The sequence below is a fragment of the Carcharhinus amblyrhynchos genome, chromosome 2 (genome assembly GCF_965287045.1).
Source record: "Carcharhinus amblyrhynchos chromosome 2, sCarAmb.v2.hapA, whole genome shotgun sequence".
NCBI classification, from domain to species: domain Eukaryota; kingdom Metazoa; phylum Chordata; class Chondrichthyes; order Carcharhiniformes; family Carcharhinidae; genus Carcharhinus; species Carcharhinus amblyrhynchos.
Window position 1 is genome coordinate 109,396,586 of NC_137325.1, and position 21,754 is coordinate 109,418,339.

General features: G+C 43.5%; 1 protein-coding gene across 7 annotated transcripts in view; it reads left to right on the top strand.

The window, feature by feature from the left end:
- LOC145357497 (voltage-dependent L-type calcium channel subunit beta-2-like) overlaps positions 1 to 21,754 on the top strand; it is a 191,678-nt gene that overhangs the window by 105,252 nt on the left and 64,672 nt on the right. For all 7 annotated transcript variants that reach the window (XM_080210919.1, XM_080210893.1, XM_080210930.1 and 4 more), the window contains exon 2: positions 2,162 to 2,281. In XM_080210919.1, the coding sequence (XP_080067045.1) occupies positions 2,162 to 2,281 (120 nt within the window). The remainder of the gene's footprint in view (positions 1 to 2,161; positions 2,282 to 21,754) is intronic.

Below are 21,754 nucleotides of genomic sequence, written 5' to 3' on the forward strand. Positions count from 1 at the left end.
AGATCCCTCAGGCTGGGAAATCCCACCCTTTGTTTTATTTAGCGAGGCACCATTCCTGACTGGTACAAATGGCAAAGTTAGATTCACATTCAGTCACAGCTTGCTGAAATTTTCAATGCTGGAGGTTTAACTTGCCGACTTGTGGAAACGCCTCTTGGGAATATGCACTCTCCTGGGGCATTGATGATGTTTTCCAGATGTGGGTGGGATGCTCTGTTTAAAATGGAAAACAGGTGTGCATTACGAATGGTTTGTGCACATGATGTCAGGACTATGTTGTGCATGCTTTAAGTAAGCAAAAGGCTGTTAATTTAAGACATATATTAATAACCTGTATAAGTTTGACTACAGCAGAAATCATATGAATTCATCATTTCTGGTGTCTTTTGGATAGCTCGTATTAACTAGTCTCGTCCCGCTTTAAACCTGAGACTGTTTTCATGTCTAAACTACGCTGCTGCTTTTATTTTTGTGTTACTGACATCTTCATTTTCCGTCATAGCTTCAAGTGTTTATTTTAACATTGTTAGTGCCCGTTAATTAGCTCAAGAGGCAGGAAGGTATGACACCTTGGTTAAAAAGATTCTGTGAAATGGGTGAGAGGTGGCAGTACTTTTTGTACAATGGCTGATATGACAAAAACTGACACATCTTACATATGTTCCTGTTGTACAAGGACCTTGCTATTTTCATTCCCTACCCTTGAGATTTCAAGTGGCATTTTGTCAGAGAGCTAACATCACAGTATGATGTGAGCATCTGCGTATAGATACAGATACTGAGCATGCTCATTTGATGTGACGAGCTTTCTTATCTCCCTGGAGAGATGGATTAGCTTTTGCACTTACAAATCCCAGTAAATAAATTCCATATTGGACATTAAAAGGTACCCCCTCCCCATGCATATTTCTTTCTCTCAATGTAGACTGCCTGTGTGATGCACAAAGATAACCTTGCTGTACTGTACCAGGGGAATTTTGGTGTCAGAAGAGTTCAAGTGTGGAAAACACCTACCCTTCCTCTGTCAAATAAGCCAGCAGTCTCTTCTCTCGTGCCACTGCAGAATGAGAGGGAAGGAAGTCGGGGGGGGGGGGGGGGGGAGAGAGAGAGCGAAAGGAGCATGTTTGCGAGCACAGAGACAAGATGGGTTAAAGTAAAGCAGCACTGACGATGCAGCACACATTGGCATTACACTTTTAGGATCGGTGCTAGGCACGGCTGCTGTGAACAATAACAGCTCTCTGGCTAATGAAGGCTACCTGGATAAGACTTCTAAAACGAGCCAAAGGAGGACGTTTGAAGAATTCCGATATTTATGTAAGAGCTAACATTTCTAAAATTGTTTTGGGCAGTCAATGGTGAGGTGCTAACAGTTTCCGATAATCGTAAACAGAGGCGATCACCATTTAAAACATTTCTGTTGTGATGAATTAAGTTGCTGAGCTCCTCCCAGTCTGAGCGACTTTCTTTTAACCACGCACGTTAAAAATTTGTAGCAACTCAAACCATTTGAGTGAAAAAGTGACGGTGGAAAGGGCTTGAGTCTGACGGATTCTAGCAGTTCTCAACAGAAATTAAAAATGCAGAGAGTATATTGGGATCAAAGCAAAATACTGCAGATGCTAGAAATCTGAAATGAATACAGATAAAGGCTTCCAAACCTCAGCAGATCTGGCAGCATCTGTGGAGAGAGAGAACCAGAGTTAACATTTCCAGTTTGAGAGTTGTACGGAAGGTACTGGGTATTTCTACATCCAGAATTTGGATCAGAGTGCTGTTATTTTTTCATTTTATCATTTAACATTGTTTCTCTCATTGCATTAGAGATGCTTGTTTTCTCCTGTGCTTTGTCCTTTCACTATTTTGCTGCTTTGAATAAGATTGAGTTCATTTGCCACTGTGATACAACTACATGCAACAGTATGTTTTACCTAGTATAAATAACCCAAAAGAGAGAGAGTGATGTAATACATGAACTCTGTTTTAATATCGGATTTTCCTCTTTTTATCTTTAGGCATATTCATTGTTGATTTCTTTGCTAATAAACATTTAGGGAATCATGTTGAAAGGAGCGGAGGAGTTCTCCGAATATAATTTACAAATTGCACTGCAAGAATCAAATAATAAATGATAATGTTTCTCTTCTTTATCCATTTGCAGGGTTCGGCGGACTCCTACACTAGCCGTCCATCTGAGTCAGATGTATCTCTGGAGGAAGATCGGGAGGCTGTACGGAGGGAAGCAGAGCGACAAGCCCATGCGCAGCTGGAAAAAGCAAAGGTAATGCCATGTTTCGCAGTTAGATTGGCAAGTTTAAGAGATTGTATCCATCAGGTGGAGCCCGATTCCAACAGGTAGGAATGCAATAAATTAGCATTTACTTTGCTTTTGTTGACAGATGGGGAAATATTGTTCAGGTCACTAGGGGTAGATTTTTGAGGAGCAGTTGCCTCCTCACCATCCAGAAAGATAACCATTAGCAATCTTTGTGGCTAAGATAAAGAGGGTCAACAAGTTAGCACATATTCTGGGCAAGCATAAATGCAGAGATTAGCATAAAACAATTCTCTTCACAGTGATTAGCACTGCTGCCTCACAGCTCCATGGATCCGGGTTCAATTCCGGTTTCGGGTAACTGTCTGAGTGGAGTTTGCATGCTCTTCCTGTGTCTCTGTGGGTACTTTGGTTTCCTCCCACAGCCCAAAAATATGGTTAGGTCGATTGGCCATGCTAAATTGTCCCTTAGTATCAGCAGGGTAAATACTTGGGGTTACGGGGATAGGGCCTGGGTGGCATTGTTGTCGGTGCAGACTCGATGGGCCAAATGGCCTCCTTCTGCACTGTAGGGATTCTATGATTCCCTAACACTTTTTGTTCAAAGCCAGCTGAATTTTCTTACATATCTACACATCGGCAAGGTAGATTACACAACTCCATATCAACTCATACATTAGCAATCATATCAATATTAAGGAACAATACATACAAGATTCAAATTGAATGCAAAGTCTTTTTAAAAAATCCAACATAAAGGAATATAAATTATTTCTTCAAATTTGTAAAGTGCTGTTTATCAGTTTATTTGAAATGCAGTCACTCATGAAGACACTCTTGGCAGCTATTTTACACAAAGCAAAATCCAACAAGTAGGAATGCAATAAATTACCATTTATTTTGCTTTTGTTGACAGATGGGGAAATATTGATCAGGTCTCTAGGGGTAGAATTTTAAGGATGGTGAGCAGTTGCCTTCCCACCATCCAGAAAGTTGGCATGCAGAACGTTACTGCTGATTCTTGAAGTCCCACTGCCATTTAATGCTGACTTGAGCATTGAGTGGGAAATCCATCCACCCTTGGAAAGGAGGCCTGCCCATGAGAGTGGTGGGCCTGTCAGATTGGCCAACAGCTCTCCAACACTGATGGTCAGAAACAGTAGTGTGATACTCTGCCTGGAACTGCAGGAAAGATAAGTAAATCCTGGAGATGAAAGATAGGTGGTGCCTTAGGAGTGTGAGGGTGGGGAGAGTGAAGGATATAACCACAGCATTGTGAGGTAGTCCAGGTGAGACAGCGAGACCCACAGCTCTAAAGTCCTGAAGGGAAAGGGCCCTGAGATAGAGGTGTATCCTCCAACCCTTCACACCTGAAATAGAGAAAATAATTTTTTTCTCTTTCCCACCCTACCTGTTTCTGCTGGCTTAAAAATTGAGGTTGATGGAAAAGGCCCTTAAGTGGCTACTTAAGGCTCTTCATAGGTGAAGATATGGGTTTCCCATCCAAGGCCCTGCCCGCCCAAATGCGAAATTGTGTCTTGGTTTGGGTAGGCAGGTTCCTGGGGGAATCCCATCCATTCACTTTTATGTTCCTCTGCCTCGGAACCCACCTTAGGGGAGCACAAAATTCTGCCCTCGGAGAACTTTTGTTCTTCAAAAAATACAATGTCGATTTGAAATAATGACAGGCTGGTTTTTAAGATTTTGTCCAAAGGCATAAAATTGAGATTTGGAAATTGGGTGTTGAACTTAAGACAAAAATTCCTCCTTGGCACTAATCTCCCCTGATGTCTGAAATTCATCTAATAGTTATGAATTATAGCAAAGCAACTGTAATGCCTCATGCAGGCGCAACTGTTAGTTCTTGGCTTTTGGATGTCTTTTGCTTAACCACAGGGGGTTTTCTGTCACCTCAAGGGATGCAGTGACTATTCTACATTTTGAAACATTTTTTCTCAAGAGCCAACTTGTGAAGAGCTGGGTGGACACTGTATGTCATGTTGTGAAGTCTCTGTTGCACTGCACATATTTACATGAAAAGCTTGAGATATGTTGGTGGTACAATGGCAGAACCACAATCAACAGATAAGCTTCTACAAGTATTTGCTGATCTGAATACCACACCAATTAAATCACATTAACAAAAGAATTGATGTAGTGCCTTTTAATGAAGTAGAACATCCCAAGGCACTTCACAGTAACATTATCAGGCAGACAAAAAAAATCACATCAAGCCAAATAGGATATTGGAGTCAATGAATAAAAGTTGGGTTAAATTGGTGAGTTTTCAGAGGATCTTAAAGCAGAATAAGAGGCAGAGTTTTAGGAAGAGATTTGTAAAGCATGGGCGGAAGCTGAGGCAGCCCAAGAATGCCTGCAAGGTCAAAGTTGGAGGAGCGCAGAATATGCAGAGGGTTTTAGTTCCAGAAGAGATTAGAGAGGGGGACGGGGGCCATGGAAGGATTTGAACACCAGTATATGAATTTTAAGTTCATGACACTAATTGTATAATCTTAAAAAAATTTATATGATCCAACAGCGCAGAAGGAGGCCATTCGGCCCATTGAGTCTGCACCGACCACAATCCCACCCAGGCCCTTTCCCCATAACAAGAAGCATTTTACCCCAACTAATCCCCTCCACCCTAAGGGGCAGTTTACCATGGCCAATGCACCTAACCCATACATTTTTGGACCGCAAGAGGAAACTGGAGCACACGAAGGAAACCCATGCAGACATGGGGAGAACATGCAAACTCCACACAGATAGTGACCCAAGCCAGAAATCAGACCCAGTTCCTGGCACTGAGGCAGCAGCGCTAACCAACGTGCCACCGTGCTGTCCTCATGGACCAGGAGCACAGGGCTGATAGGTCTGTGGCGTAAAGAATGAGTTGGGGTGTGATTAAATATAGTGAGGCAATTCCTCTGTCCCGCTGCGCTGTTTTTTAGTGCAGCAAGCCAGGAGACTCTCGTGGCAGCAGAACCGCGTTGGGTGTCCAGGCTTTCACGCACCTCCCAGCACTGAATTTCTGGCATGGAGCGCCTAATCTATGCAGCGTTTAATTTCAATGTATTTTGTGTATTATGAGTCTGTGACTGAAGGTCAATAGTCAATATCTTTTCCTAAAACTAGAGGGCATAGGTTTAAGGTGAGAGGGGAGAGATACAAAAAAGTCCAGAGGGGCAACTTTTCTCACAATGGTGAGTGTCTGGAACAAGCTGCCAGAGGTGGTGGTAGAGGGAGATACAATTTTATCTTTTACATAGTATTTAGATAGTTAAATGGGTATAGAGGGATATGGGCCAAATATGGCCAATTGGGATTAGTTTAGGGTTATTTTAAAAAAAAATGCTGGCATGGACAAGTTGGGCCGAAGGGCCTGTTTTCATGCTGTAAACCTGAATGACTCTATGACTGAAGTCTCCAGGCTTGCTAACTTCTTTTCCCCTGCACCTCCAAGACTGGTTCACTCAAGCTGAAAACCACTATTCTTAAAATTGAGACATCGTTCAGTCCAAGGATGAATTAAGTTGGATAAATGGGATATGAAGCTCCCCATTTGTGGGAAGCTAGTGGCTTGATGCTGGTGGCAATTGAGGACCCCCCCCCCCGAATAAATGCCAATGAACAAGCGTCTTTTGTAAGGTTCTCTAATCTGAGGGTAGATGATGGAATAGTTCCTTGTTTTGCTCTCAAGGTTCCCTGTTGGTCAATACCCTGTTCACAAGAATTGGTCTTATTAAAGCAGTCCTCATAACCATTTGATTTTCTCTGTCAATTTGGAAATATCTTGTCTAATTCATATACCACTTCTAGGAACTAATGCACCTTGTTTACATTCTTTATAGTTTTTTTTTGTTGGGGTCAGTTTTACTTTCTGTGGGCCTGATTTTACCATCACATTGCGGCTGTGTTCAAGTGCGAAAACTTGCTCAAGAGGTGAGTAAAGTGATCTGTGCCTGCCTCTACACCAGTTCCCCTTTCATCATGGCCCAAAAATGGCCATGATTAAGTCAATTTAAATGCATGCTCAATGGGCTGCACGCCCAACCTTACCAGCACTGCCCCCTTTACCACTGTGTTCGCCCACCTAGATTCAGCACAAAACAGACATGCTCCACAAAAATCCAATTTGGCCACTCCAGTTAGAGGAAGTCTGACAGCACTCTGCTTGAGATCAGTGAGGGGGGGAATCTGCTGCCAATCTGCCTGTGATCAGTAAGGAGGGGGGAGGGTCCACTGCCACTCTGCTTGAGATCGGTGGGGGGGGGAGGGGGCCTGCGATCGGTCTGGGTGGCGGAGGGGTGGGGGGGAATAAGGAGGTCAGTAATGTTGTGGGGGGGCCGGGGAAGGCATTATCCAGCCTGACAGCGAAGTGGCAGGAGAGCCATATTTTATCATTTCTTTTACTGCGCGTGCACAGTTGGAAGTGCCGATCGGATCTGCAGGATTTCAGGAATGTTAAGCCCCGCCCACAGGCTTTTGCAGTGCGATTCAGAATTGTTGATATTTTTTCAGGCAGAGTGACTGCGGGGGTGCCTGAGGGTGGGTCTAAAAATTCGAACTGAAACACTCCCAGTTTCAATTCCGCCCAGCACTTAGAATCAAAATGGTAAAATAGCCCCTGTGTGTCCTGAATGGACCTCTTCGTATGCTAGATTAGCTTTCGATTCGCACACAGCTGTTTGGAAAAGTTCCAGAAGTATTGATAGATCCCTCGGAATGTGTGTTGGAGTTAAAAGCTATCACGTGGCTATCTGGTCAGATAGAAATGACAAAGGGTGCAATGAAGATTGTATGCAGTGCAAATTCTTCTGCATTAGATTCCACATAATGTTTAACTTTACCCAGCTCCCTCAGATCCACCCGATGGCATTCTTTTTTAGAGGCTCATTTAAGTTGGCCATGCCTACACAATCAGATCTTGCTGACTCTTTAGGCCTACAGTTACTTGGTGCACCATCTGTACATTCATCCAGTCTTTGCATGTCGCTCCTCTCTCTCACTCCTAGACAACCTCTTCTTAGATGGAATTTATCGAGAAACATAGAATGCAAACTCCTTGGTTTACCTTGATGTTTACTCAAGCCTTCAAAAAGTTTTCAAAACCATCTTAAGGTTTGGCCCTTTTTTTTTAAAAAAGACAGTACCGATTAGAACATTCCTCCAAGACCCACTGCCTCTAAATTTTCAAACACTGGCTGAGCAGATATCTACTTCAAATCAGTATTGGGAAGGGTGAAACTGTTGTTTTCAGCCCCCAACCCAAACTCTTTATTCTCACCACCAGCTCCATCTCTTTCTCTGGCAATTGCCTGAGGCTGCACCAAACCTTGGTGCCATTATTGACTGAGTTGAGCTTTCAACCACATATCTGGGCCTTTGCTAGGAGCACCAATATCTACCTCTATGATGTCACTCTACTCTATTTCTGTCTCAGTACTTGTCCTGCTGCAAGTTCATCATGCCTTCGTTATCTCCAGATTTGACGATGGCACAGCGGTTAGCACTACTGCCTCAGTGTCAGGGACCCAGGTTTGATTCCTGGCTTGGGTCACTATCTGTGTGGAGTTTGCACATTCACTGTGTCTGCATGGGTTTCCTCCCTCCATGTTGGACGCGGGAGGCTCGAGGAAGAGTTCTTGGAATGCTGCCGGGATAGTTTCCTCGAACAGTGTGTGTTGGAGCCGACGAGGGAGCGAGCTATCTTGGATCTGCTGCTATGTAATGAGGCGGGTAGAATTAGGGACCTTGTGGTGAAGGATCCTCTTGGGGAGAGTGATCATTGTATGGTGGAGTTTCTGGTGCAGATGGAGGAGGAGAAAGTGGGTTCCCGGACACGCGTCCTCTGTTTGAATAGAGGGGAGTACGGTAGGATGAGAGAAGAATTGGCGAATGTGGACTGGGAGAGCGCGTTGGAGGGAGGGTCTGTTGAGGAGCAGTGGAGGATCTTTAAGGAGATCTTTCTTGGTGCTCAGCGGAAATTTATTCCGATGGTCAAAAAGGATGGTAGGAAGAGAGGTAATAAGCCGTGGATAACGAAGGAGGTGAAGGAAAGTGTTAAATTAAAAGCGGAGGAATTTAGAGTAGCTAAGAGTAGTGGGCGAGAAGAGGATTGGGAGAGGTTTAAATGTCAACAAAGATTGACAAAGAAGTTGATAAGGAAGGGTAGGAGAAACTATGAAGCTGGGCTAGCGCTTAATATAAAAAAGGATAGCAAGAGTTTTTATAAATATATGTAAAAAGAAGAGGCTGGCTAGGGTGAATGTTGGTCCTTTAGAGGATGAGAAAGGGGACCTAGTGGTAGGGGATGAGGATATGGCTAAGGTATTGAATAACTTTTTTGTTTCTGCCTTCACGGAGGAGGACGTGAATAATTTGCCAGGTGTTAGCGATGGAAAGGTGATAGGACTGGAGGGTCTTAATGACGTTACTGTTACTAGAGAGGCGGTGCTCGACAGACTGGAGGGGCTGATTGTGGACAAGTCCCCAGGACCGGATGGAATGCATCCGAGGGTTCTGAAAGAAATGGCGGAGGTGATAGTGGATGCCTTGGTGGTTATTTTCCAGACGTCGCTGGATTCCGGGGAAGTGCCGGATGATTGGAAAACGGCTAATGTTACGCCGTTGTTTAAGAAGGGTGCCAGGCAAAAGGCGGGGAATTATAGGCCGGTTAGTTTAACGTCTGTGGTAGGTAAAATGTTAGAATCCGTCATTAAGGAGGAAATTGCGAGGCATCTTGAAGGGAATTGCTTGATAGAGCAGACGCAGCATGGTTTCATTAAAGGGAAGTCGTGTCTGACAAATTTACTGGAGTTCTATGAGGATGTGTCTAGGGCGGTGGATAGAGGAGAGCCGGTGGATGTGGTCTTTCTTGATTTTCAGAAGGCGTTTGACAAAGTACCTCACAAGAGGTTATTGCAGAAGGTCGGGGGACATGGAGTTGGGGGTAGGGTGTTAGCGTGGATAGAGGATTGGTTGTCAAATAGGAGGCAGAGAGTGGGGGTCAACGGGTGCTATTCGGATTGGCGGATGGTGACTAGTGGAGTGTCCCGGGGTCGGTGCTGGGGCCTCAGCTTTTTACCATTTATATAGATGATCTGGAGGAGGGAACCGAGTGTAGGGTGTCGAAATTTGCTGATGACACCAAGATTGGGGGAACGGCAAATTGTGCGGAGGGTGTGGAGAGTCTGCAGAAGGATTTAGATAGGCTGGGCGAATGGGCCAGGAAACGGCAAATGGAATTTAATGTTGGCAAGTGTGAGGTGGTCCACTTTGGTAGGAATAATGGTAGGAAGGACTATTACTTACGGGGCGAAAAACTGCAGCAGGCGACGGTGCAGAGGGACCTCGGGGTCCTTGTGCATGAGTCGCAAAAACCCAGCTTGCAGGTGCAGCAGGTGGTCAGGAAGGCGAATGGGATGCTGGCCTTCATAGCGAGGGGGATTGAATATAAAAGTAGGGAGGTCTTGCTGCAGTTGTATAGGGCATTGGTGAGGCCGCAGCTGGAGTACTGTGTGCAGTTTTGGGTGCCGCACCTGCGCAAAGGTATTTTGGCCTTGGAGGGAGTGCAGAGGAGGTTTACTAGGCTGATACCGGAGTTGAGGGGGTTGAGCTATGAGGAGAGGCTGAATAAACTAGGCTTGTACTCGTTAGAGTTTAGAAGAATGAGGGGAGATCTCATCGAGACGTATAAGATGATGAATGGGATGGATAGGACAGAGGTGGAGAGACTCTTCCCGCTCAAAAAAGACAGTAGGACTAGGGGGCACAGCCTCAAGATAAAAGGGGGGCGGTTTAGAACGGAGTTGAGGAGGAATTTCTTCACTCAAAAAGGGTGGTGAATCTCTGGAATTCTCTGCCCGTTGAAGTGGTGGAGGCTGCCTCGCTAAATATTTTTAAGACGCGGGTTGATGGGTTTTTGATGAGAGGGGATTAAGGGTTATGGGGAGAGGGCGGGAAAGTGGAACTGAGCAGCGACAGATCAGCCATGATCTTATTGAATGGCGGGGCAGGCTCGAAGGGCTAGATGGCCTACTCCTGCTCCTATTTCTTATGTTCTAGGTGCTCTGGTTTCCTCCCACAGTCCAAAGATCTGCAGGTTAGGTGGTTTGGACATGCTAAATTGCCCCTAATGTCAGGGGATTAGCAGGGTAAATATGTGGGGTTACAGGAATAGGGCCTGGGTGGAATTATGGTCAGTGCAGACTTGATGGGCCGAATGGCCTCCTGCACTATGGGGTTTCTATGATTCTATTGTGTCCCCAAGCAGCCTCTACTGGCTGTAAGCTTAAGGTCATCCAAAGCTTTGTTGCCTAAGCATGTCCTAACTTGGACAAAATCCAATTCCTCTATCATTCCTGAGTTCAGTGACCATCTCTAGATCCTGATTAAGCATTGCCTTGATTTTAAAATTCTCATTCTTGTTTTCAAATCTCTCCATGGCTGAATTCCTTCCTATCTGCCCAACTCACGACCCTCCAAGATATCTAAGCTCCTCTGGCATCTTGAGCACATTCCAGTTTTAATCATCCCACCATTGCTAGTTGAACTTTGAGAAACCTCCAACTTAAGCTCTGGAGTTCCATCCCTAAAGCGCCTCTCTTTCTTTCTTTAAGACACTTCCTTTTTGACCAAGTTTTTGGTCATTTGCCAGAATATCTCCTCATGTGCCTGGGTGTCATATTATGTTTTGTGATGCTTCTGTTAAGTGTCTTGGGACATTCTGTTACATTAAATGTGCTAAATCAATACAAGTTGTTGTTTATTACAAGATATAAACAGTGTGATAGTGCATATCTAAGCTCACACAATAGAGATTGCTTGGAACACCTTTCATTTACCATCACAGTTAAAAGCTACCTCCACCAAAGCATAATGGCCTGAACCATATAAAATGTTATTGTGCCTCCATCAAAATACTGTCCCCTTTCCCTGTGCTGTTAATTGGTTATAGATTCCCTGCAATGCAGAAGGAGGCCATTCGGCCTATTGAGTCTGCATTATTGACAACAATCCCACTCAGGCTCAATTCCTGTAACCCAGGACATTTAAGGGGCAATTTAACATGGCCATTTAGCCTAACCCCGCACAGCATAGGACTGTGGGAGAAAACCATGGAGAGAATATGCAAACTCTGCACAGACAGTGATCCAAGCTGGGAATTGTCCAGGTCCCTGGAGCTGTGAGGCAGCAGTGCTAACCACTGTGCCATCGTGCCACCCTTGTAACTGATGCATCTCCACCATGTTGCTCTTAAATTCTGACTTGAATTTTGCACCGCCCCCCCGCCAAACACCCCAGGACAGGTTGGCACCTGGGGGTGGAGTGGTGTGTAAAATTGGGCAGCAATATTGTGCCTGTCACCTACCCACCCATGTTGGTACTTTGCCCATGGAAAGGAGGCACCAGACAGCCTGCTCATCTTTGGCCCATTTATGGACAATTGTGGGCCTCCACCTACCACCACTGGAATGTTTTATTCTGGGGAAGCTGGCATCACTTGGCAGCATTGTGGGACATGGCAGGGTGGGGGTGGGGTGGGGATTGCCTCCTATTTGGCGATCCTGTGCCTATTGCAGGCACCTTGATGTCCAAGGAACTCGTTCCCCACCCCTGCTCCCCCATTGCCATGTCATTCCATTCCCTGGTATCTGGGGTCTGCCAGCCTGGCCTCAGACTGACTATAGGCTTTTGACTCCTCTCCTTCGGGGACTTATTACATTCCTGGCAATGGCCAGTGCTTTCAGTGGCCATCGAGATGTGCTCAATGGCTACTGGGAGAGATCTGCCAGCTATTTGGCCGAGAACACTCAAGCGGGTCTTTCTCTCCAATGGATTTGAAGGGTTGCCTCAAGCCAATTAATGACCCAATGGCCATAATATGGCTGCCAGGGTGAGACGTAGAGAAAAGTTTTACGTCGGAAGCAAAGCTGCCACATGCCCAATGTAATATGCTGCCTCCTTTTTGTGTGGTCCAACATCAGCTGCCTGATATTTCCCTCCACTTTTTCATCTTTTGCATTGAACATTGTAGGTGGAATTTTCCCATCCCTCCCATCATGGGAATTGAATGGGCGTGAGCGGAACATGGACTATGTAAAGGTCCCTTGATCAGGTGGGATTTTCTGGCATTGGGGTGAGTGCAGCTGGAAAATCTCACCCAAGAGGGCAAACTAGTATGCAGGGATAAGGGGAAAATGCAAGGAGATGGCATTGAAGCATGATACTTTTTTGTAGAGATCTGGTGTAGACACGGTGAGCCAACTGGCCCCCTTCCGCACCCTAACAATTCTGTGATCTTGGACTGAGCAGTTTAACAAATCAATGTCTTTGCCACTAGAATAATTTTCGACTCCTTGGCCACTATACATCATGACAGCAGTGTGTAATTAATACAGGGTGTGCTGCACCAACCTAGCTTCCTGTGACAGCATGTCCTAGTCCTGTGACCTCAGCCAGGGAGAACCAGCAATGTTTGAAGAACACTATCAACTCCAGTTGGTTTGTTAATGAGAGAACAACTACTGTCAGCATGTTGTTCACAGATACTTCTTCTAGAATTGGATGCTTGACAAGGAGATCTTTGACGCACCAAATTTTCTATCTTTTATTGGGTCCTGGAAACTCTTCCAAGTGCGCACTGCTTCAATCCAAATGAAACCCACTTGCCAAGCTTTCTGCGTCTTGGCTTGATAACCTGTCATTTTCCTTCCAGTCACTTAAATGTCCTTGCAAAGATTTGCAACTCTTTACTGGCCCTTATTTATATGATGTCTGCATAATGTGTATTATGTTGCTAAAGGCAGGTTTCAGTGTTGATTTGTTGGAATATTAATGAAGTGTATCAAATGTGTTTTATAAAAATATTCCAATCTTTTGGGTCTGAAGAATTTTAATTCCCTTATTTGGTCATATATATCTTAAAACAGAGAAAAAGGAGATGTTTTATCCACAAAATTGGCAGACTTATTTCCAACAACAATTCTGTTGACTTTGTTTTGTACATAATAACCGTCATTTTTAAGTGAGCTACTAACTTGATCAGAAGTTACTTGACCATCACTACTCAGTTTGATGAAGAACCTCAAACTTCAGAGTTAGACTTCAGCCTAACAACCAGTAGCAGGCAATTTTCTGTCCAAATCTGCCCCAGAGATGTTGCACCTTACCTGAGAAGGAACATGTGTGTATTTCTTCTCTGGTTAAGCTAGATACTTTTTCTGGAAATTAAACTTATAAATGTTATTCCCCTATGCTCGATAAATTCGGGTAATGTATTGTGTCAGCTTATTCACGAAGGCCCACATTAATCAGTACCTGAGTTTGCTAGACTCTCAGGCACTACATGAAACTTTAGTAACTCCATGCTAATGAATAATTGGCACAGTGGGTTCTTACTGTTTATCATTCTTCACTTTAAACCACAAAGTGCTCTGCTTATACTTTTTAAAATTATTTGTGAAAAGCAATAGGACTAATCTCAAACTCTTTTACTTACAAGAAAAAGGAGATGTGTTTTTTTTTGAAAAAGGTTTAAGTTGTGTACAAAAGTTTATACTGCTAATTACACACCAGTTGTAGCTTTTGTTGTAGTTTCTGTTAACGCTGGACTGGCTGGTTTCTGAAACATTAGCAGCCGCCTTTGTCAGCCAGCACTCCAATGAGATGCAAGTATTGTGGCTGTTGACTGCTTTGTTCTTCAGAAAGTATGTTAAGCTAAGAGACTTGATGCTTTTGCTTTTTGGAATGGAGTTCATTTTTTTTAAGTAAAACATTGAATTTTAATATCACTAATGACCAAAGTGCTAAGTCATCTATTGGTGCAGCTCCAGGGATCTCGATTCATTTCTGGCCTTGGGTGACCATGAGTTTGTACATTCTCCCTGTGCCTGTATGGGTTTTCTCTGGTGCTCCAGTTTCTTCCCACAATCCAAAGGTGCTAGGTTAAGTGAATTGGCCATGCTAAATTGCCTCTTAGTGTTCAAAGATGTATAGGTTAAGTGGCTTAGTCATGGTAACTATGTGAGGTTACAAGGATATGGTGGGAGAAAGGGCCTGGGTAAGATTTTCCATCAGACTGGAACAGATCCAATGGACCAAATGGCCCCTCCTGCACTGTAGAGATTCTATGATTAGTAATAATTGTCATACTCTGGAACAAGGATTTGGGGATGAGGGCGAGAAAGAAACAAAGATTTAAGGATAAAGTACCATTTTTCTTTTAAAAATTGCAGTGTGGAAGATTGTCACTTTTTTGTTATATTATAGTTGCTGCTTTTTATGTGGAGAGAGCAAGAGTGAGATTGGGCAAAAGATTATTGGGAGTAGGCAGGAATGTGGGATTGATCTTAAAATCAGATCAGTCATGATCTTATTGAATGGCAAAACAGGCTCAAGGAGCCAAGCAGCCTACTCCTGCTTCTGGTTCGGATATCTGTTTTGTATTGATTTTATGCACTAAAGCAGTTTACAAGAACTTCTGGTTGGATAATTATGAATGGTAAAATTTAGTTGAAATATTTTCCTGAACAAAGATGGCAAATGATTGGAACAAAACTAAAACATGAGGACACTTTGTAAAATAAAGCTTTCTTCGATTTTTGAAGTGTTAGAATGAATAATTAGTGAGTCAGTGACGTCAAAATAGCATGCATCTGCACAAATCCATGTAGATGCCTTTTGTAATAGTAGAATAGGATGGGTTTTTGATTTGTTGTATGCCCACAGATTGGATGGAATTTAATATAATGAACTTAATGCAGTTCAGTCCATCAGTTGGAGAACTGATGGGAAATCCCAGTGTTCCAGTCAGGCACTTGGCTGGCCAGTGCAAACCTTGCCTAGGATTCAGAATCCTGGGGTCGAACAACCTATTGATCAATCTAGGGCCAGGAGTGCCACTGGGGCTTGTGGCTGCTGCTGGTATTGCACCCAGGGAGAGGCCTAGGACGCCAAGGGACCCAGGCTACAGGTGAGTGAGGAGTGGGGTGAAGGGTGGGATGGTTTTTTTAGGGTGGGGGGGGTAGAAGAGAGAGAACATGGGGTTGGGGGAGTGGCCACATGGTATTGCAGTGAGTTCAGGGTGGGGGGGGATGGTGTTTGGAGGCAAGAGCACAGAGGAGTGGTTTTCTGCAGTCATGTTTGAACTTGCAAATAAATTTACGCCATGTCCCTGTGTAGCGTGAAACATTTTTCAACACTTTTTTTGCTATTTGTTCATTCTTATTTAAAACAAATCAATCACAATATCTAGGAATGTTGTATTCCCCTTTCTCTCAATAACCATTCCATCTAGCTTCATTCCAGATTGTGAATCTGGAATTTTTCTCGATCAGTTGGCCATGATTTTTTTTAGATTTGAAGCAAATAAAATTTGTCCTTTGTGAAGTAAGGGATAATCTGTTGCAATGGATAATTTTGACAGTTTACAATTGAAAATGAAGAAATGTTCTCTATGCAAAGCAAATAGAATATATCAGTGTCATCATCAAAAAGAAATTAATGTAGGACAAAAGAAGCATCTAGTGTCATTAATATTTAATATGAAATAATAGCAAACCGAGACTGGAACCCTGTGCTATGCCAAACTTAATATTGAATGAATCAGAACCAGTTGAATCAAAGGATAAACTACTTTTTCTGTTTTTAATATAACTTTGGAACCATGAAGGAACAGTTCCTCTAACGTTCTAATAGTGTAACTTCAGAAGTAGAATAGGATGATCCAGCACATCAGAATCTTTACTGACATCTGTGAAAAGCCCTGCTATGCGTTCTTTCTGTCAAACATGGTAACAAGTTCAAGGTCAGGATTCCAGGCTTCTGTCCAGCCCAGCCACACAGCAGTTTTATGCAGGAATGGGCAAGGCCTCAGATGGGAAGTCTGCCTGTGCTGCAGTTGAGGCCATTACGTCAACAATTTAATAGCCATCCTCCCTCTGCCTGTCCCCCTCTTCTTATTCTTTCACCAAAGAATCCAAACACCCGCTTTGCAGACTTCTCTTGTCCTGAGGCTCAGACAGGTTGGTGTATCTGCCCATTCAAGGACTGGGGAGTTGCTCATTAATCTGACCTGCCAGTCACTCGTGAAGCAGGGACATGGGGTGGAGGTCATGGCTGCAGCCAATCCAAGCACGCTGGCACATCTGTTGGCGGTGGGACAATCAATGTCAGTGGGGGGTTGTTTCCTGTGCCTCTTCAGATGGCAGGAGACAAACCCCTGCTCCAAAGAATTCAGGCCGAGGCCTGAGAGATTTTAACTTCTGTGTCTCGTCAATATTGTCTGGCACCTACCTGAACCCAGTATGGGCAGCTGGTCAGCAGGTAAAGCAGGATGTTGGGTTGCTAAAGGCCACCACCAAGGACCTTCAGGAATTGTCTCTGGAACTCAAGTACTTGCTTAGGAAGTAAGGTCAGTGGGGCTCCTGGTCAGATGAGGAGGAAAGAAACTCTGAGAAGGGGAAAGTTCAAGATTTCCATATGGAGCCTGAAGGACTATTTCTGGCCCATGAGTATGCTGAAAATAATCCCTCTTCAGCCTGATTGTTCTTGCCAGGGTGATCTGATGGGAAAGCTGGTTTACCTGTGCTGGCCTCCAGTTAAAATTGAAAGTTTGCCCTAATGATGTTGTCAAAGACCATTCTGCATTACTATAGAAGCATCTGTAAAGATCAAGTTTATATTACCGCCCACAGGGTGCAATCCCCCACTACCATCATCACCAACGCTCCTCGCTCGAACAGTTATTTTAATCACAATTACCAGATGGTCATCTCTGAAATTTTAATGTCCAATTAAAAACCAAGCATGAATTCCACAATGGCAGATGCCTTCCCGAGATTAGACTTATTGCTGGGGCGAAGTCGCAGAAATTCTTCAGCTGCCCCTTCTGTAACTTGTCTGGGATTTCTCAATGCTGACGCTATCCAAAAGCTAAAGATTTTTTTGTTAATTTTGTAGGATGAGGGCATCACTGACTGACTAGGCCAGCATTTTTGCCCATCCCTAATTGCCCTTGGTGGTAAGCTACCTTCTTGAACCCTTACAGTCCTGAGGTATAAGTGCATCCACAGTGCTGTTAGGGAGTTAATTCCAGATATTGACCCAGTGACAATGAAGGAAAGGTGATATATTTTCAAGTCAGGATGGTGAGTGACTTGGAGGGGAGCATGAGGAGGTCCATGCAGTCTCGTCTGGCCACTGGCTCAGTGCCCAAGGCCTCAAATACACCTCCCAGGTGAAGCAGTACATCTTTCAACTTGATATCCTGTATTTGCTGCTTACACTGGATCTTCTGCACACGGAGGGGGGGGGACTAATCTCATAATGGATGACTGTTTTGCAGATACAACATTGTCGCTTTTGGAGGTGCCATGAAACGCAGCTCACTGAAAAGCTTGCGCCGCCCCCACCACCTCTCCCCCACAACCCCATGAAAACTGCGGAGGGTAATGGAGCTGGCCAAGTCAGGATTGCAGAATGCAGGCTTGTGACCCAAACCAGCTCGCACCCTTAAAAGGCACTCCTGAAAATTGGAAGCCCAGGAATGGAATCAGGAATCCTGGAAACAGATCCCAGCTGCCATTTTTTAAAGGGCTCATGAGTCATCCTGACTGGGTGAAAATTCCCAGTCTATGACCCTGATAAGGTTTCTAGCATCTGCTGTATGTTGCTTTTGCATTTGTTGAGTCGATGGGAAAATTTGGTTTGATGCATAATGGAAAAGAAGCTAAACAGTAATTAAGACATTCTTGCTTTATCCAAATTATTAATACAGGAACCATTTCACTAATCCCTGTGCATTCCACTTTATATTTTCTCCACTACTGAACCCCTCTTCCTTTTAATATCACTAATCTAATAAATACCCACTCCTTCCTTTCATTCAGCTAACTCCTTACCCAATTTTTCCTTGCAATTCCCACAGCCTTCAGTTTCAGTATTAATCTTTCATGACAAGAAACGAGAGAGGTAAGACAGTGTTTGTAAGAGTGGTGTGCAGGCTCCCTAACGGCACCTGTATGGTAGGGACATAGGAACGTGGGAATTAGGAGCAGAAGTAGGCAAATCCAGCCCTTCGAGCCTGCTCTGCCATTCGATCAGATCATGGCTGATCTCTCCCTGCTCTTAAATCCACCTCCCCACCTGTTCCCCATGTCCCCTTTATCCCTTTTAAAAATTAGAAATGTATCAATCTCCTTGAAACCATTCAACGATTCAGACTCCACCATGCTATGGGGCAGCGAGTTCCACAAATTCACCATCCTGTACGAGAAGTAGTTCCTTCTCATCTCAGTTTTAAATACCTCAAAATAAGGTGGGGGGGGGGGTGCAGTTTAGATCAGAGTTGAGGAGGATCTTCTTCACTCAAAGGGTGGTGAATCTCTGGAATTCTCTGCCCGTTGAAGTGGTGGAGGCTACCTCGCTGAATATATTTAAGTCACGGGTAGATAGGTTTCTGATAAGGGAATTAAGGGTTATGGGGAGAAAGCGGGAAAGTGGAACTGATCCACTTCAGATCAGTCATGATCTTGTTGAATGGCAGGGCAGGCTCGAAGGGCTAGATGGCCTACTCCTGCTCCTATTTCTCTTTAAATCCACCGCCTCTCAACCTATACCTGTCGAGATTGCCCCATAAGAAGAAACATTTGGTCTAATTTACTTTATCAATCCCTTTTAAAATGTTATATACTGCAATCAGATCCCCTCTTATCCCTCTAAATATCAGCGCGTATAAGCCAAGATGGTTCAACCTCTTCCCCCTTATGTCAACCCATTCATCCATGGAATCACTCTGGTGAACCCCCTCTGAACAGCCTCCAATGGCACTACATCCTCCCTTAATTAATGGAAGTAAAACTGGACAGAGCATAAAGGAAGAGCTTGTCAGAAGGCAATAATGATGGGGGATTTTACTCTGCATGTAAACTGGAAAAATCAGACAAGGGTAGCCTGGATGAGGAATTCCTAGAATGTTTTTGGGACTCTTCCTTACAGCAGCACATTCTGATACCAGCCAGAGAACAGTCTACACTAAAGCACAGATAGCTAATACGTGAGAAGGTTGAACAGAATATTTAAAAAAGCAAAGAATGACTAAAAGATTAATAAGGAGGGAAGAATTAGAGTTTGAAAGCTAGGAATGTGAAGGCAGATAATACATTTCTATAGAAATTTAATAAAGAGCTAACAAAATCAGTATGAGTCTGGGGAATTAACAATGGAAAATAAGGAGGTGGCGGATGAATTGAATAGGCATTTTACATCGGTCTTCACTTTAGAGGATACAAGTAATGCCTAGAAATAGCTGTAAATCAGCAATTGGAAAGGAAGGAGAAACTCAGGAAATTTACAGTCGCCAACGAAGTGAGGAAATTGTTGGAGCTGTGGGCTGACAAGTCCCCGGGTCCTGATGGACTTTATCCAAGCATCCCAAAAGAAGTTGCTAATGAAATAATTGATGCATTAGTCTCATCTTCCAAGATTGCAAGATAGCAAATATTCAAAAAGGGACGGAGAAGGCAAGTTGGAAACAAATTGTCCTTATTTAATATGTACCATTGGAAAAATATTATAAATATAAAAAATAAGCACATTATCTAAATGGTGAGAGATTGTAGAGTTCTTGAGATGCAAGAGGATTTGGCTGTCTTTGTGCATGAATCACAAAAGGCTAGGATGCAGGTATAACAAGTAATTAAGTTAGAATATTATCTTTCACTTTGCGGGAAATTGCATGCAAAAATTGGGACATCGTCCTTTAGTTATACAGGGCAATGGTAACCACGTCTGCAGTTCAGTGCATGGTATTGATCACCTCTATATACAGAAGAATGTAAATATATTGGGAGCAGTTCAGAGTTTATTGGACTAATACTTGGAATGGGAGGGTTGCTTTATGAGGAAAGGTTGGACAAGTTAGGACTGAATCCACTGGGGTTTAGAGGAGTAAAGCTGGCTAGATTGAAACATATAAAATCGTGATGTGGAGGTGGAAAGGATGCTTCCTTCACTGGGAAAAATCTACAAGAGTTACTAACATGTCTAAAACTATGGATCAATGTTTAAAAATTGAAGACTGAGAAAAGGAGATTTTTTTTTCCCTGAGAACATCATGACACTTTGTTTCCACCAGCGTTTGAGGAATAGAAATACAATCTTGGAATATTTTTATGGCAGAGGCAACTAAATTCTTGGTAAGCAAGGAGCTGAAAGGTTATCAGGAATGTGGAGTTGAGGTTGCAACAGATCAGCCACTTTCTTATTGAATGATGGAGCTGGCCCAAATTGTTCCAATTTTGTATGTTCATATGAGGAAATTTATAAAAGCCATTTGGAAATCTATGTACACCAATTCATGCAATTCTTCAGTATCTGCTTGGAATGTTACTTCATTATATAAAAGCAAAAGCAGAAAGACTGCTGCTCTTTTCTCTTCTAATGCTGTGTTGGATGTTATTTATGAAGCATTGCGTACATTCTGATGATCATTTCCATTATCTTATCAGTTACTGATATTGAGCTGATAGCTCTGTGGCTGCCTGCACCGGAATCGTTTCCCTCTGATTCTGGAGTCAGTTAGGTTTTGGCATTAAATTGAGGCTTCCCCAGCATTCAATAACTCATTGGTGATTGTCAGCCTTTCACAGATTGCAGCCCTGGATGCTGAGCTACCATGCTGTAGAATGTTGACACATTCCTCGTTGGCATCGTGGAAGACTGATTTTCTACCACAGATTCAATGATTTTTCCTTTTCGGAAGGACATATTTTCATTTGAAATGGTTGTGATGAGGGAAGATGTTAATCTGCTCCTTTAGCATAAGATCCAGTTTGGCCTCTGGCCAGCTTAGGCACTGTCTGGTCTGTATTCCCTTGCTCTCGCCAAGCTCAATTCTACGCTATGGTAATGGAATACAGAGACACATCTTACAAAGCTAAATTCCACATCTGTTACTGCAACTAATCCGAGTTGACCCCTAATTCGGTGGAGCAGAAAGTAAATTGAGTCTATGAAACATAAAAATCATACAAGTTGGAAACCTACTGCGTCCCATTTACCATTGCAACAATTTAATTTGAAATCTGCGGCGGTTTCAAACAGGGTGAATATGTGTTGATTTAATGAGTTCATCCAAAGTCTGGCATAAATAAAAACTGAATGTGCTTGAAGCATCCGGCAAGAAGGCAGCATATGAGGGGAGACCAACTGGGTTAATATATTTAATTTGAAGACATTTCATTAGAACTTGAAGAAGTTAGAGCTGTGACAGAATCACAGAATTGTTATGATGCAGAGGGAGGCCATTTGGCTCATCGTGCCTGCACTGACTTAGTGCCATCCTCCTCCCTTTTGCATACCCCTGTACATTGTGTCCATTCAAATAGTCATGTAATACCACCTTGAATGCCTCGATTGAAACTTCCAGATTGTGATTTCCAGACCCAAACCACCCACTGTGTGAAAGCGTTCTTT